At 39.5% G+C, this 18,761-nt stretch overlaps 1 protein-coding gene across 1 annotated transcript; it reads right to left on the bottom strand.

Annotated features, from left to right (window-relative positions):
• Window positions 1-8,283: 8,283 nt before the first annotated feature.
• On the bottom strand, window positions 8,284-16,930 carry LOC113428032 (E3 ubiquitin-protein ligase TRIM39-like; the record flags this gene model as incomplete). The annotated part of the gene is made up of 4 exons (XM_026690597.2): window positions 8,284-9,538; window positions 11,095-11,127; window positions 15,021-15,166; window positions 16,911-16,930. Coding segments are annotated over 4 exons (714 nt in total), but the record flags the coding sequence as incomplete, so codon positions are not given.
• Between the last annotated feature and the right edge of the window lie 1,831 nt (window positions 16,931-18,761).

The following is an 18,761-nucleotide window of genomic DNA, read 5'->3' on the forward strand; positions in this document are numbered from 1 at the left end:
AACTCTTAATGCCTTTTTGTCTATGTAGTTACAGTGGGCTCTAGCACTTAGATCATTAGAGATGAGTATTCCAAGGTCCTTTACAGAGCTTGGATCATCAACAAGATCTTGACTATTCAGCTTGTATTTTATTTTCTGGGTTTTTTTGCCTGTATGTAAGACAGAGCATTTATTTGTTGAGATTTGAAGTTGCCATTTGTTTGACCATTCTGATACATAGTCGAGGTCTTTTTGAAGGGTAGCAGTATTGTCTGTGGTGTTGAATAGCTTTACATCATCAGCAAAGAACACAGTTGCTCTTAATATGACCACAGAGGTCATTTATGTAGAATATGAAAAGAGTTGGTCCTAGAACACTGCCTTGGGGGACACCACTATTGACAGGTACAGAATTTGATAGGACACTCCCAATTTTGACCATTTGTTGTCTGTTTGACAGGAATGCTTCTATCCAGTTATGCAGTTGTCCAGAGATACCATAAAATTGTAGTTTTAGGAGTAGTTTGTCGTGTATCACTGAATCAAAGGCTTTACAGAAGTCTATGTAGATTGTGTCTATTGCTTTGCCCTGATCGAGTTGTGTAGTCCAGGGGTCCCCAACCGCCGGTCCGCGGACCCGGTACCGGGCATGCGGACAAGCCTTACCGGGCCGCTGGTTGCTGGGCGCCGCCATCTTTTTTGGTAAAAAAGCAATTTTTCGTCAAAAAGATGGCGGCGCCAGCGCTTCAGTGAGCTTTTCCGGGTAGAAAGCCATTTCTACCGAAAAAGCTCACCAGAGCGCTGGCGCCGCTCATTTTTTGACGAAAAATCACTTCGTGACATCACCGGAAGTGATTTTCGTCAAAAAAGATGGCGGCGCCCAGCTGACGCCGGAACCGGGCGCGGCGCCAGCTGGCGCCGGAAACGGGCGCGGCGTCGAAAGGTTGGGGATCCCTGGTGTAGTCCATATGTTTTTGCAGTGTAAGAGTTGCAGATTACAGGATAGTTTTTTTCCTGAAACCAAATTGTTTATTGGAGAGTAGGTTGTTTGTCTCTAAGTGGAGGATAATGGATTGGTTAATAATTGATTTTACAGGTGACGCAACATAAGGAGATTGGTCTGTAATTTTCAACTAGGCTGGGGTCTCCCTTTTTGAAGATGGGGATGACCGTGGCTTGTGACCATAGGTTAGGCAAGGAGCTGGTCCTGAAAGTTTTTTCAAATATTATGCTTAGAGGTTCGGCTATGGCAGTGGATAGCTTTGTTAAGAAGTAGGCACATATTCCATCCGGTGCAATAGATAGAGATGGTTTTAGATTGCGTAGTGCTTTTTCAATATTGTCTTCTGTAAAATCGATATGTATTAGATCATTGTAGTTGTCTGTGGTTCGGCTAGGAAATACTGGGCATGATCCATTGCTGTTTACAAATACTGAGCCGAAGGATGTGTTAAAGATGTTGGCTTTAATGGTGTCATGGTTGCAGTCTTTACCACTAGGTCCTATCAGGGGTGGGATGGACCTTGAGTCTTTTAGTTTGTTTACAAAATTGTAAAAAGTGCCGGTGGAATTGGTGCATAGAAGGTTTTCCTCTTGTTTAATGTGATAATTGGTGCATTCAGTCTTTATCTGGTAGCATAAATTTTTGTATCGACTTTTGAAGTTGGCAACGTGACCAGATTTGTTTTTCCACCAGAGTGATCTCTTTTTGGATTGAAGTTTCCTTATTGCTATGGGTAATCAGGTTTTTTTTTTTTTTTTGGGGAGTTGTTGTTGGTACATATAGTTTGATGACTCTTTTGACTTCAAGTAAAAATATGTTGTAATGGTCTTCAACAGTACTGCATCCAGTGAATAGAAATTGCCAATCAAGGAATGAGAGATCATTGTTTATAAGATTATAGTTGCCTTTTTTGAAGTTATAATTGGGGATTACGTCATTGTGATGATTTTTGTGTGGGCGTATGTTGAGACAAAAGTCAATCATATTGTGGTCACTGCTTGAAAAGGGTTCTTTAGTTTGTATTCCGTAAATTAAATTTAAACTATTGCAGGAGATGAGATCGAGGCAGTTGTTTAGTCTAGTGTTGTTGGTTACTAGTTGTTCCAGTCCCAGATTTGTAACAGCATTGTAGAAGGTTGCGTGTATGGGTTCAGTTGTACATTCATTTAGGGTCCAGTCAATATGAGATAGATTGAAGTCACCAAGAAAGATAAAAGCGTGTGGGCAGGATGCTTACATGTTCGATGTCATAATCAGGTGCTCTGTAACACAGTATGAATCGAAATGTGATATTTAAGGATAGTTCACAGATGATGGTCTCAGGAAAAGCAAGCTCCTGGGTAACTTGGATGTTTTTTAGATGTAAGGACTTTTTATAGAAGATAGCAACACCACCTCCTCTATTTAATTTCACGATCTGATCAGTAAACATGATAGTCTCTTACTGTGGCAATGAAGTTGGCATGAAAGAAACTGGGAGAAACCCTTGATAAAAACCCCTTCCCAGTCAACCAATCAGGAAATGGATCAGAAAAATTGTAAAATTGGGCAAAGACTAACTTGTAGAATATGGAATATGTAGAATTTGGAATGGGGTTGTTTGCTGGATGGAAATCTTCAAGTTTGACCAATGAGCTGCCTTAAAGCAAAAGAGGGATAGAAAGAGCCAACCTCAGACCAACCTAAGACAGGGGGACCCATGGAGGGAGGGAAATCTGGTGGGGGGAGAAGATCTCATAGGCCCCTTGTTCAAGGGCTTTTGGGGGAGGCTTCCTTAGTCACCGTGGGGGCCCAGAGGGGAAATGAACACTCCCAAGCCCCTTCCTTTATCTTGCCTTTTTGGAGGTGGCACCTCGTTTATGGAATGCCCTCCACAGAGACCCTCAGTTGACACCCACAATGGCCTCAATTGGCACCAGGTAAAGACCCTTCTGTGTTGGAAGGAAGAAAGGAAGGAACTGATGGGCTGCCTGCTAAAATAAAGCCAGGTCATACACACACTTGAAAGTAAATCAGGAAGCCTGTAACTGTGGAGTCTGTCTGGCAAGAACAAAAAATGCTTATCCACAGGGGATATGCATGTGTAAATCTTGTAACAACCCTGGCTAATTAGAAAGCTGAAAAAAATAATACGAGTTAGATACCTTGCAGACCTCAGCTAAAAGGTAGGAATAGAGATGGCCTGCAGCAAATCAAATGTGTATTCGATAACTCCTAGGGAATTCATTAGCCAAGACTTAGGACCAATAGAACAAATGGTAAAATTATTACTAAAATGTTTATTAGATGATACTTCTTATTATCTTGCTTAGTCCTTCTCCTTTAGTGAAAATGTACGTATAAAACTTGCTCAATCCTTTGATCTGGGCTCTTGGCATTTTGACCAGGAGCCCTTTTCCTTGGAGTACTCCAATAAAAAGCAATCAGAAAACCTGCACCTCCTGTCTGGTGTCCATCATTGGCTTTGGCACCAGGCTCAGACCCGAATTGGGGACAACAGAACCAACCAACCAACCAATCACTAATATGACTATAGTACTATGACTATATAGTATTATACTACTAAATAGATTTAGGGCCTGGATATTATAGAAACCTAATTTGCATACACATCTTAATCTCTTTTTAATATCCCATCTTTCTGTTGTAGGAAAACCTTCAGTCTAGGAAGGTTTAACACTTTATCACCTAGTGCAGTGGTAGTCAGCCTGGTCCCTACAGCCCCACTAATGGGCGTTCCAGCTTTCATGGTGGGCGGTCGGGGTTTTGTCCCCTACTTTATAAATCACCATTACTGTGGAACCAGTGGGTGGTTAGAGAAAATTTTACTACTAACAGATACAAAAGTGGGTGGTAGGTATAAATTGACTACCCCCGATCTAATGTGTTAAAGGGAAGTACTGTATAGCAAAATTCCATCTAATTTTTTAAAGTCTGCCTTCTAACTAAAATCCATGAAAATATTTCTCTATATATCTTGCTGTAGCATCTTTTTTTTTTACACTAATTGACTCACTAACAATTCTGTTTCTAACTAAGTGTTCGGGCTGGGCTGAAAATAGGATGGTTCTTTTATTAGATCAATTCCTCACAATCTACAGAAAAGGAATTAAATTTTGTTCAGTTTCGTCACCATTCAAAAGCACCATGTTTGAACTTAGCCTGATGATTTATTTACTTTTCTTTTTTGGCTCTGTTTTTTTGATGAAAACGTTTGACTAGCATTCTTGGACCTGAAGCTATAAATAAAGGAAACTTTAAATCTTCCAGATGAAGGCCATGGCAAACCACCCTCATGGTGCCAAGAAATTGCATGGACATCTTCATGATATCATCAGGATTCGAACTCAACTCAGCAAAGAAGTTTATTTTTTTCCTACTTCTGCAACCCCCTTGAGTGATTTGTAAGTGGGTCTGTGAGAAATTTCATTTAATTATCAAGGAATTATGATTCAAGGAATAATTAATTATTATACCACTGAGTTTCTACCTCCCATTTAGGTCAACAGGTCTTTTCCTCTCTTGCAACCATGCTAACAAGCTGAGGTAAACTTACCTGAACTGCATTTGGCTGAGCAAACTAAACTAGATTTCTTTAGAGCTGCTATGGGTTGGCAAAGGCTGGTTGTACTTCAACTTTGCAGGCCTAATTTTTCAAGACAAACTTACTGCCAAACTGCCTCTAAAATTCACTTTTGGCCTCTCTTTCCCCATAGCTCCACTCACATTTCCTCCTTCCCTACTCCCCCCACAAAAAGGGGAGGAACTTTCCCATGGCTAACCACTCCCATCTCCCCATGGATTCTCTTTCAAAGGCCCTGCTCCCCCACAAGTGGGGAGATGCTGCAAAGCAGGAACAGCCCTAGGGAGAGTCAACAAAGGCCTCAGGGATTGAAGCCCCGCCCCTTATTTACATATGGGTTAAAGGTGGGGCTGGCTGCCATCTTGACTGACCTGCCTTGGGAATCCCTTTCGAGGCTTCGTTGGGCTAGATCAGTGGCTCTCCATTTAGAGTTTGTGAAGTCAAATAAGGATTTTAAATATAATTATGTATATAGACATTAAATGTGTTTTATGACAGATTTTCACACTTACGACCATTGCACACCCCCATGATCACATGATCAACATTCAATCACTTGGCAATTGGCTCATATTCATGACGGTTTCAGCGTCCCTATTTTCTCAACCTATCCTCATGCGTTGCTTCCCACCTCATTCTATGGGGTGGAGGCCAGGTGAGCCGGGAGGCCCCACTTCCCTTCTCTGCTCCCTCTTGCCATCTCTCTCCCTCTTGCTCTCCTCCTTCCTGCCAAAACCTCCTCCTTTACGTTCTCTTCTCCCTCTTCCCCCATGGCGCACTTCAAATGGGGCAAAGCCCACTTAATAGCTCCATCACTTGGCAGCAGAATTTTGGGGCTCAATTGTGGTTGGAAATCGAGGACGACCTGTATTAGGTATGTTTTAATAACTCACTTGCACCTTTGCCAAAAGCAACCTGTCAATCTTCAGTTGTTGAGATGCTTTGAGATGTTCCAGAGAAGTGCTGTTAGCATTCCAGGTCAACATTTCAGAGTTAAGTTTTGCTCACTTTGTTTATCTGTATGCTACTTTATTATTTTTGCAAATAATTCAAGGCGGCAAACATATGCAACATATCTTCTTCCTCCAATTTTCTCCACAAGAACAACTCTGTGAGGTGGATTGGACGGAGAGAGAATGACTGCTCAGTCACCCACCTGACTTTCATGGCTAAGGTAGGACTTGAACTCACCCTTCCTCTTCCTACCCTGGCGCCTGAACCACTAGATGAAACTGGATCTGATGCCCATCTCAATATCGAAGCCACTTTGGGGCTGCCTCCAATTGTTGACCCCTGGTGGCTACCTAGACAATCCTCCCTGCAGTTTTCTTGCTAAAGGTTCAGGAGTGGCTTGCCTCCTAGGGCTGACTGAGAGTGACTGGTCCTAAGATCGCCCAGCTGGCTTTGGGCCTAAGGCAGGATTAGAACTCATGGCCTCTAGCTTGATTTCTTTTCTTTTTTTTAAACAACAATTTTATTGAATTTCAAAGACAATACACAAAAACAAACAAAACATAAAATATAAAAACATAAAACATCTTTTCTGAAAGCTGCTTGATCCTAGGTTACAACTCTTCGTACAGACACAAATTCAAATTCATATTCATTTTATATACCATTCCATATCTTATTACCATTTTCAATTTTCTATATAACTTCTCACCTCTTTTAACTTTCTTAGTTTTATTTTATTTATCTCATCTCAGTTCAAATCATAATACTTATTATTCTTTGTCTGTTCTATTTCCAGCTATCCATTTATCTTTTCTCTTTAAACAAAACTTCTCCTGTACACTGATTGGAGTATGACGCCTTTAACTCTTTCCCCTAAATTTATAATACTTAATATAATACATAACTTGCATTGGGGTTCTGTTTAGTACATTCTAAAATTACACAATGTTTTTTATAGGAAAAAAAAATTATAGGTATATGATGTAATTAAAACAACTATTAATGCCAATACAGATCTAATCATTAATATTAATATTCATTTATATCTTAAACACTTTACAAGTTACTTTTCAATTAAATATCATACTTTTATGAGAACACTTATACTTTCCATAATTATTTCCCCCCCACATCACATATTTTAAATCATTATTTCATTAAAATGTTCCCATTTCTCCTACTTCAATTCTCTCATTTGTTTCATTGCCTTCTTTTTCTTCACAAAAATTTCACTAAATTACACTAAATATTTTATCCCATTTTTGATTACATGTTGTTTCCAATTTTCTAATATTATTTCTAACTACAAATATAAGAATACAATCTTGTGTACCTTTGCAGAATCCCTTTTTCAATTAAGTTTACCTATTGTCTCTAAAAGAATTTTGTTTCTTTACATCTTGCTCCCCACCATTGAGGCTTCTCATCCCTTCCATTCTCCCTTGCTTATTCTTCTCCTTTCCCTTTTTACCCCTTGTCTCTCCACCTCCCTTTTCTTCTTCTGCTTTCCCCCTTTCTGTTGTTTTCTAACATTGTATCCACTTTTCACCTTATTTTTCTCTTTTTGGGTTGTTTTTTCAAATCTTAAAATCCCCTTTTTCTTTTCCTCTTTCTCCTTTCCTTCCCCAAATAGAGTCACTTGTTCATCAAAGATGGCTTCTTCTTTATCCCATTCATCCTGTTGCGCAGTCAGCTTTTCATAAGTACAAACCGCCATTTCTAAAAATCGAAAAAGAGTGCCAAGAGAATCTTTCCCTTCTTGTTCTTCTTTTTTGTATTTTTGGTATTCAATTTTCAATTCAGCCACAAGTGATGCCATTGTAGAGAGAAAAAGTTTTTCCAAAAACAACCACCCAAGTGCTTTTAATCAAAGATAGTTCCCAAAAGTTCCAAAATCACCAAACAATCCAAATAAGCTGTTTCTTTTAGTACTTTCTTCTTTCTTCCCTTTCTCTTTCTGGGGTTACTGTTTAGTCACAAAGTTCCAGTTAAAATGTATCTTTTAGAAGTCTTGTTAATATTTAATAGCTCTTTAAAATTCTAGGCAATCTCCTCCTTACTTTCAAGTTCTGCTCCAATTTTTTTTCCTCTCCCTTCCCACTTACAGCAAAAAAGATTTTTTTTTAAAATGTTCAGAAATCCTTATCCCTTTAGCATTTAGTTACCTCCAATGCGGGTTTTCCGATTTCTCTTGCGGTTCTATTGACTGTCACGTTAGGAAGGAGAGTGAAAAGAAAGAAAAACTTTCCCTTTTAAATTTCCATTCTCCGCTTGTAAATCTCTGGAAAAGATGTATCTTTGGCAAATTTTAAATTCCAGGGTACTTTCACTGTTACTTTATCCCGGTCAGCAAAAAACACTTTCACTTCTTTACAGCTCCTCCTGCACTTTCTTTTTCCGGCTGAGCGCTTCTATGTGGCAGCCATTTCTGGCCGCCGCTCAGCTGCCTTTGGAAAAGGCGGTTTAGTCGGCTAGGGAAGAGGAGGTGCGATATCTCTCGACCCTGCCAGGTCCCCCCTGTCTTCGCCACCTTCTACGGAGGTGGCTAGCCCTGAAGCCGGGTGGCTCAGGGCACTCGAGCCGTGAACACAGGTAGAAACCGCGCACAGTCGCGGATTCCTGCCTGCCCCGAAGCGCTGCAGACCGGAACTCCCTAGCTTGATTTCTTAACCACCACACTAGATTGGCTTCTTCTTTTTACAATTGCTCAATAAAAGGCAGAGTGGCTTAAAGCAAGAAGGAAAAAGAGTATTATTTGGCATCTTGTCAAATAATGTATTTATTTAACAATGAATTTCATTTTTATCTGGCCAAGTGTGATCAGACACAATCCATGAGACACCTATAAAATTACAATCAGTCTTACAATCAGTAATCCGATTGTTGTAGATAACTTATGTAGGTATAAAAAGACAGGAAAAGGACTAGGATTGGTAGGAAAAAAACCTCTATGAGACTATAAAGCTTGTATTGAGTGGAATACTTGCTGAAGCCCTGCTAGGATTTGTTGGATTGTGACAATTATATGTTAAAAGGAAACAGGAAAAAAAAGGGGGAAGGAAAGAAAAGAAGTTAAAGATTACAGAATATACCGAGTTATGGACACCTACGCAATAATTGATTGCAATTAGCATGAAACAAACAAGCATGATCCATAAATGGGATGAAGAGCTGTGACAGACATAAAATCATGATTGACAGGCCTAGCTGTATCTTTAATACTGGTATCTTTAATACTGATATCTTTAATACTGATATTTAATACTAGGTATCTTTAATATTGATACACCTAAACACATGATGCTAACACCTATAAAGCTCTAGGAACCTTTATCCACATGAGTGATCAGATGCTTTCTTGATAGATTGATTGACTGATCATAGAACAATAAAGGAAGCTGAAGTAGCAAAAAGCGAAAAAAACCTCTGCTTTAAAATCTTTCAGAGATCCCTGCTTGGCAAATAGGGATTTTTCCAAAGTTTTGTCTACGGTTATCCCCTCTTTTAGGGGAGTGTCATGCAGGTGCCCTCGCCCAAAAAGAAATAGGGCCAAAAGGTCTCTCCAACCAAGGAAGCATCCAAGAATATATGGAGCAGAGCTGCTGTCCTGACATCATAAAAGGACACTTGCCCCCTTTCGCAGTTGAGAAAGATACGGATCCTCGTGAGCTCTTCAGTCAGGACCAGGTCAGAGTATGTTGATGGAGAGATGGCCATGTATTTCCCTTTACATTCCGCAATCTCCCAGTGACTAGTCTGCTCATCGACATTTTTTATATTCCTTGGCTTACTGGCAACCCCTATAGCCCATTCTGCTGCACTTCCTATAATAACTTCCCAGAAATGTCTCCCAGTTGAGAACTTCTCACAGCCAAGGACACAAGGATAACGTACAAATCTGTTGCAGTCTGAGACAGCATATTTTCCTTCAACTGGCTTAAGTCCTTTGACGCTTTTGCGATCTTTGGAGATTTCAAGGCGGCCAAGATTAGCTGTGCCTGGATCCAGAGTTACATTCTCTGTAAGGGGGAAGGAAAGGAAGGAAGGAAGAAGAACAACAGCTTCAGCTGAAGGCTTTGTGGGTGTGTTCACCCTCAAGAGCTTAACCCTTCGGCCTCTAGTGTGAATGGAGTTCAGCTTCCAAACAGCCCCTTCAAGACTGGAAGACTGATTGTTTTTTTAAACAACTCCTAAGCATTGCCTGGTCCAGGGTTCTTCAACTATGGCAATTGTAAGAGTTGTGAACGTCAACTCCCAGTATTCCCCTGATGGAGCTGCTAGTGTCCAGATCCCCTCTGCACTCTTTTCTCCAAGCACTTGGGCTCTCCCACTCACTTAGTCCCATCCTCTGTTAACTACCGGCCTGTTCAGCACTTCTCTGGTTTTCTCTTTCCATTCACTTAGATTGCTTTCACCATCTTCCAGTCTATCTGCCTCCCTTCAGCTGCCACTCAGGTGCACGGCCACAGGATCCATTGCTTAACTGTACCGCTCTTGGCTCCACTTCTCAGCTGTTTGTCTCTTGGCTCCTCTGGTCAGTTCCCCTGGTCTCTAGTCTCCCATGTGGCTGCCACCCTGCTGATTGTCCTCCACCCCCCGCCATGCTGGATAGAGAATTCTGGGAACTGAAGTCCATAAGTCTTAGAGTGGCCAAGGTTGGAGACGCCCTGGACAAGTCCTTCAAACCCTTCCTAGTGCTCCACTTCTTCTTGCCTCCCTGCACAATTTTCTTTAGCTTCCATCTTGCAGATGAGATTAATAGGACTGGGAGTGAAGAGTAGCTGGCTTTACCTCCAGTGATTTGCTGGGAGGGCCAAGGTTGAACAGGGACTCTGCCTGGAGCATTAATCCAGAGGATAAGGCAAAGCAAGAGGCTGCCACGTTTCAATTCTGAACTGACAGAGTCAGAAGGATCCCCCAGAGGTAACTTGGGACACACAATGGGATGTGAGGAAGCTCCACCCTTTTCTCTAAGAGCATCAGGGTATCACAGGCATGTACAAAAGGGGAGGATCTTGCCCAGGAAACCTCTGCTTCCATCAGTCTGATGGTCCACAAGATGGAGGCAACCCTGATGCTCCAACTTTGCTATTTGCTTTGACCCAAAGGACCTAATTTCTCTGCTCCCAAAATCCTGGTCTCTCACCAACTTATAGTCAAGGCAATAAAATCAACAGGATTTACGGTATTAGCTTGGCAGGAATTCTATGTTCCTTTCAGTCCCAGGTCACATTTTCCCATTTGCCCATATATTTCATTCTACACCAAGATTGATTTCAGTTTTCTAGATTATGTATAGAACAGAACAGGACAGAACAGAACAACAGCTTTATTTGGCCAGTGTGTATCAGACACACAAGGAATTTGTCTCCACTGCATAAGTTCATATTGTACATATTAATGAAAGTAGTAGTTCATAAATCATAAAATCATTAAAGTTTACTGGATCACCGTAGTCTTTAAGATACCTAATCTTATATTGTTCTTTTTTGTTCCTCTATCATGTTTCTCTTCAAGTTACTGGCATCAGAGCTTAAAATAGCAAGCAGTTGCAATTCCTATCATTCATATTTACCTTCCTGTAGTTGAAGTCCACTTTCCAGAGTATCTGGGGAAGAAAAGGGAGGGATTCAGCACCTCATCACTGGAATTGGAGCAACAGAAGGGCCTCCCTATAGATAGTCTTGCTTTCCTTGGACTCAAATAAGGAAATAAGGAATATGGAAAGCTACAAGCCAGAACGTCACTGGTGGCTAAATATATTCCATCAGGTATAAGGTAAAGCAGCACTGACAAAAATGATTTATGACCAGTTCCCACACTTTCGATTGTTGCAGCCTCCCTAGTCACATGATTGAAATTCAAGCACTGGGAACCAGCATGTATTTACAATGGTTGCAGCCTCCCTTGGTTCTGGGATTGTCCTCTTTAACCTTCCTGGGAAGGTTCTGACAAGCAAAGTCAATGGGGGAAGATTCCAGATTCATTTATCAACCATGATTCACTTAATGACCCTGATTTTCTGAATAACTCTGGCAAAAAAGTTCATAAAATGAGGCACAGCTCACTTAACAACTGCCTTGCTTAGCAACAGAAATTTTCAAGTCAATTTTCAAGTTGTAAGTCAAGAACTACCTGTATATATTCCATTATACTTAGTGGAAGCTTATTCGGCTTGCCCAGTTATCAGTGCACATAGATGTCAGATATAAAGAATACAGGTAGTCCTCGTCTTACAATCACAACAGAGCCCACAATTTATGTTGCTAAGTGAGAAATTTGGCTTCCCCATTCACTCTGCTTGTCAGTAGGTCACAAAAGATGATCACTGCAACCGTCATAAATATGAACCCGTTGTCAAGCATCCAAAAGTAAATCACGTGGGTTCTGGGGATGATACAAGGGTCATAAGTGTGAAAAATTGTCATGTCACTTTTTTCACTGCCATTATAACTCAACGGCACTAAGTGAAGTGTTTTAACTTGAGAATTCCTTGGAAATGGTCAACTATAAGTAGCTAATGGTTCCCGTTTTCAGGTAGCACATAGACTATCATGTTTACCGATCAGATCGTGAAATCTGTAGAGGTGGTGTTGCTATCTTCTATAAGAAGTCCCTACATTTAAAAAACATTCAAGTTACCCAGGAGCTTGCTTTTCCTGAGACCATCATTTGTGAACTGTCCTTAAATATCACATTTCAGTTCTTACTATGTTACAGAGCCCCTGATTATGACATCGAACATGCAAACAAGCTAAATACACTACTAACATGGACAGCATCCTGCCCACACGCTTTCATCTTTCTTGGTGACTTCAATCTACCTCATATTAACTGGACCCTTAACGAATGTACAACTGAACCCACACATGCAATCTTCTACAATGCTGTAACAAATCTGGGACTAGAACAACTAGTAACCAACAACACTAGACTAAACAACTGCCTCGATCTCATCTTCTGCAATATTTTGAATTCAATTTACGGAATACAAATTAAAGAACCCTTTTCCAACAGTGACTACAACATGATTGACTTTTGTCTCAACTTACGTCCACACAAAAAATCATCACAATGATGGAATCCCCAATTATAACTTCAATAAAGGCAACTATGATCTTGTAACGATCTCTCATTCCTTGATTGGCAAGCTCTATTCACTGGATGCAATACTGTTGAAGACCATTACAACATATTTTTACTTGAAGTCAAAAGAGTCATCAAACTATATGTACCAATAACAACTCCCAAAACCAGAAAAAACAAATTACCCATAACAGAAGCTTCAATCCAAAAAGAAATCACTTTGGCAGAAAAACAAATCTGGTCACGTTGCCAACTTCAAAAGTCGATACAAAAATTTATGCCACCAGATAAAGACTGAATGCACCAATTATCACATTAAACAAGAGGAAAACCTATTACGCATCAATTTTACCTGCGCTTTCTACAATTTTGTAAACAACAAACTAAAAGACTCAAGGTCCATCCCACCCCTGAAAGGACCAAATGGTAAAGACTGCAACAAAGACACCATTAAAGCCAACCTCTTTAACACATTCTTTGGCTCAGTACTTGTAAACAGCAATGGATCATGCCCAGTATTTCCTAGTCAAATCACAGACAACTACAATGATCCAATATCGATTTCACAGAAGACAATGTTGAAAAAGCAGTACGCAATCTAAAACCATCTCTATCTATTGGACCGGACGGAATATGTGCCTACTTCTTAAAAAAGCTATCCAATGCCATAGCCAAACCTCTAAGCATAATCTTTGAAAAATCTTTCAGGACCAGCTCCTTGCCAAAACTATGGTCACAAGCCACGGTCATCCCCATCTTCAAAAAGGGAGACCCAAGCCTGGTTGAAAATTACAGACCAATCTCCTTATGCTGCGTCACCTGTAAAGTCATGGAATCAATTATTAACCAATCCATCATTCTCCACTTAGAGACAAACAACCTACTCTCTAATAAACAATTTGGTTTCGAAAAAAACTATCCTGTAATCTGCAACTCTTACGCTGCAGAAATATATGGACTACACAACTCGATCAGGGCAAAGCAATACACGCAATCTACATAGACTTCTGTAAAGCCTTTGATTCAGTGGTACACGACAAACTACTCCTAAAACTAAAATCTTATGGTATCTCTGGACACCTGCATAACTGGATAGAAGCATTCCTGTCAAACAGACAACAAATGGTCAAAATTGGGAGCGTCCTATCAAATTCTGTACCTGTCAACAGTGGTGTCCCCCAAGGCAGTGTTCTAGGACCAACTCTCTTCATACTCTACATAAATGATCTCTGTGTTCATATTAAGAGCAACTGTGTTCTCTTTGCTGATGATGTAAAGCTATTCGACACCATGGACAATACTGCTACCCTTCAAAAAGACCTCGACTATGTATCAGAATGGTCAAACAAATGGCAACTTCAAATCTCAACAAATAAATGCTCTGTCTTACATATTGGCAAAAAAAATCAGAAAATAAAATACAAGCTAAATAGTCAAGAACTTGTTGATGATCCAAACTCTGTCAAGGACCTTGGAGTACTCATCTCTAATGATCTTAAGTGCTAGAGCCCACTGTAACTACACAGCCAAAAAGGCATTAAGAGTTGTTAACCTAATCCTGCGTAGCTTTTTCTCTGGTAATACCACACTACTAACTAGGGCATACAAAACATTTGCTAGAACAATACTTGAATACAGCTCATCAGTCTGGACCCCATGTATCTGATATTAACACAGATGAGAAAGTCCAGAAATATTTCACAAGAAGAGTTCTCTACTCCTCTACTCGTTGCAGAATACCTTATGCCACCGGACTTGAAATTCTAGACCTAAAAAACCTAGAACTATGCCGCCTTCGGTCTGATCTAAGTATAGTATATAAAATCATACATTGCAATGTCCTACCTGTCAATAAATACTTCAGCTTCAACCATAACAATACAAGAGCACACAATAGATACAAACTCAAGGTAAAACGCACCAAACTTGATTGCAGGAAATACGACTTCAGCAACAGAGTGGTCAATGTCTAGAATACTCTACCTGACTCTGTGGTTTCTTCCCCAAACCCCAAAAACTTTAACCTTAGTCTGTCTACTATTGACCTCACCCCTTTCCTAAGAGGTCTGTAGTGGGTGTGCATAAGCGCACCAATGTGCCTACCGTCCCTGTCCTATTGATTCTTTTTGTTTTTCTTATATGTATCCATGTCATGTATTCATAACTATGCTTATACTTATACCTGTAATCTTATAATTGCTTGACAAAACAAACAAACAAACAAACAAACAGAGACCAAAAAGCTTCTCTTCCCCTCCTGGTGCCAAGACACAAGGCTTTTCCCCAGAGAAATGAGGGTGTCTCTTTCGCTGATCCTGAAATCGATCCCTCTTTGATCCATGTGACACCGCCTCGAATCTCTCTTGGATGCTCAAAATGTCACCCAGGATAAAAACCCAGCAGCTGTTTTTTTACCTCTCAATTTTTTCATGGCACTTTTCAGAAGCACAGGGATATCACTGTAATCCCAGATGGTAATCCCATTTTGGCTCCCACTGTAATCCCATTTTGGCTCTGGAAGTAAATCCACCGGATTCTCGTATGTTTCCTTAGCCTGGAATCTGGCAAGACAAAAGAACAGAATAACAGAGTTGGAAGGTCATCTAGTCCAGCCTCCCTACAACTGCCCAAGCAGGAGACCCGACACCGTTTCTGACAGATGGCAGTCCAGCCTCTTCTTGAAAGCTTCGTGATGAAGCTCCCACAACATCTGAAGGCAAAGCTGTTTCATTGGTTCATTGTTCTCATTGTCAGAAAATGTCTCCTTATTTCTAGGTTGAATGTCTGCTTGATCAGCTTCCATCCATTATTCCTTGTCTGGCCTTCAAGTGCTTTGGAAAACAGGTTGACCCCCTCCTCCCACTGTGGCAGCCCCTCAAATACTGGAACACTGCTATCGTGTCTCCCCTGGTCCTTCTCTTCACTAGACTAGCCATGCCCAGGTCCTGTAACCATTATCAACTTGACAATAGAAGCAGCTTCCTAAAGCATCAGACGGTGCTTGAGGATTGGATAGCTATAGGATCCAACCTTGGTTGGTCACCAGAGGTTTGTCTTCTGAGCTTTCAGACTTGTGCTGGAGCCCACCCTCAGGGAACTTCTCTCTCTCTCTCCTGAATGTGTGCACTGGGCTGTTCTACGCATTGTATTTATGTGGTGCCTGGTTGTGTGTGGCTTTCACTGGTTAAGTGGGGTGTTGATGGCCACCTATTAAGTCATTGATTGACATTTCCTTGTGTGGCTCCATCTTCCTCTCCTAACTACTGGTGGTAAGCTGGTGGTAAAGCAGCACTCCTGTTGACTGACAATAGCCCCCATTTCCCAGGCTTCAATCAATTCTCTGGCTAGCTATTCAAATATGGGCACCATGGCAACCCAGCGGTTCCTGATCCAGAACTGCACTCATCCACCTTCATCAAGCTAAGCAAGAGATTTAGGAGAGGCCACTAAGTTTCAGTTTGGGGCTCCCTACTCTTGAAAATTCTTGTGGATCTCTTGGTGAAAAAAAATGGATTGTATCTTACCAAATGACGGATGTCTATTTAATTAGAAAATGGATATAACATTCAAACTGATCTTGGTGGATTAAAGGTAATGCAATGAAATTTAATAGAAACAAATGCAGTTACAAGTAACCTTCAATTTATGACGATTTGTTAGCAACCAGTTACAACGGCTCTCAAAAAACGGACTTATAACCATTTTCACACTTAACATCTTCATAGTGTCCCTGTAATCACAATTCGGGTACTTGGCAACCAGCATATATTTATGATAGTTGCATTACTTGGAACAACTTACATCCTGTAATGATACCTTTAAAACCATCTAACATATGTCTCCTCTTGAATAGGACTCAATAAGTGGATAAAAATGCCAAATTCAGTCTAAAGATCTGGCTGAGTGTCTCACAGACCATAACAATATACCATATCAAATACTGCTAATTATGTCATGTTGAGGTTGCCTAAGGAAATATCTACAAAGCTCTGAAATACATACATGATCTTTAAATTATATCCTATGATAACATTAACACCATCAAACATCTGTAAAAATCTAATAAAAAGCCGAATTCAATCTAAACATCTGGCTGAGTGTGCAACCAACTATTGATCATATCAAATATTGCTAATTATATTGTGTTGGAAGTTATCTGAGGAAGTATCTAAAAAGCCCTGAAATACAGTATGTTATCTTTACATTAAAATACTGCTGAATACAAACAGAACTTTCCAAAATAGGAAAACTTCTGGAGGATCTGCTGATCTCTGAGACTGTAAAGAAAAGGGTAGATTTACTTACTTCTTCAAGATGCTTCCAATGTCCTAAAAAATAAAGAGATGAAGCATTGAAAGGAGCCATTTCTTATACAGAAAATTACCGGTAAATGCTAAACATTCACAAAATATAAAGATGTGTGTGTGTGTGTGTGTGTGTGTGTGTGTGTAGATGTAGATGTAGATGTAGATGTAGATGTAGATGTAGATGTAGATATATGGTATTCAGCTTTGTTCGGGTATTTTCCCACGTCATTATAGTTGTGCTTTTAAAGTTGTAGCAACGTTTTGGCAGAATTTCATCTGCCATCATCAGGTTTGTGTATTGTGTTCATCTGTCTGACTAAAATATTATTGGAAAAGGAGGTGAATTACAGATGGTTGATTCCAGAAGGATTAATGGTTACATGGAAAGAACAGAGATACAGAATTGGCTCAATTGATGAAGCAGAAACGTTTTATAATGAATTCTTTAAAATAAGAGAAATAGACATAGAAAAAGAGATTACTCCAACTGAATTTCAAGAGGACCAAATAGAGATGGGAAAAGAAGAAGGTGCAGTAGGTGGACGAGTGGAGACTAAAGAACAACGTGAAGTAAGATCAACGAGAGCTGTTAGACCTAAATATAAATCATAACTATGGAGGAAAAAAAATTGATTTCTTTGAATATAAATGGACTGAATTCAGCTATTAAAAGAAGGAAAACCTTTCATAAAATAGAGAAATTAAAATTTGACATAATTTGCTTATAAGAAGTACACATTAAAAAACAACATCAACATTTATTGGTGCGACCAAAAATAGGGAAATTTTTTACTTCTTTGACTCACTGTAAGAAAAGAGGAGTGGTTTTGTATATTAAAGAAACTATCCCAGCAAAACTGATTTACAAGGATGAAGATGGAAGAGTATTAATGGTTGAAATAGTGGACAACAATACAAAAATACTCCTGGTTGCAATCTACGCTCTGAATGATAAACAAAAAAGATTTTATAAAAAATTGCACATGAAAATAATTGAATTGGACTATGCTAATATATTTATAATGGGAGATTTTAATGGAATTGTAGACAATGAACTGGACTATACAGCAAAAATAACACGACAAAATAGGAAGACCCTCCCTAAATCCTTTTTTGAAATGATAGAGGAACTAAATTTAAAAGATATATGGAGGGAAAGAAATACTAAAACTCAACAATATACTTTCTATTCGAATAGACATTCATCATGGTCCAGAATAGATATGATTTGGACGTCAACAGAATTATTATCCAATATTCAAGAAATAAATATTGAAACAAGTACATGGGCAGACCATAATCCAATGACAATTAAATGGAAAGGACAAAAAAGAAGATCTAGATGGACATTAAATAATACTATTTTAAAGGAAAAAGACTTTACACAATGGATGGAAAAAGAACTGGCCTTCTTTTTTAAGGAAAACAGAAAAGAAGATACTTCAATTCAGAACGTTTGGGACAAAATGAAGGCATATGTAAGAGGATTGATAATGGATTATACAAAGAAAAAGAATATTAGGAAGAGGCAAATGATTAAAACTTTAGAAGATGACTATAAAAAACTGGAAAAAGAATTACAGAGAACGCCACAGAAAAAAGATATTAAATTTAAAATGGACATAATCAAACATAAAATGGATCAAACAGAGAAAGAAGAATTGGCGCAAAAAATCAGAAGCGCTAAACAGAACTACTTTGAGGATGCAAACAGGCCAGGTAGATGGTTAGCATACAAACTGAGAAAAGAGAAAGAATCAAGGAAAATACTACAGTTAATGGACAAACAAGGTCAAGTTTGTCATGGTAATAAGGAGAAAAAGAGAATTATTCGAGACTTTTATGCACA

This window comes from Notechis scutatus, chromosome 2 (genome assembly GCF_049901735.1).
Source record: "Notechis scutatus isolate UNSWTSFEM ecotype Mainland chromosome 2, rNotScu1.2, whole genome shotgun sequence".
Lineage (NCBI taxonomy): Eukaryota > Metazoa > Chordata > Lepidosauria > Squamata > Elapidae > Notechis > Notechis scutatus.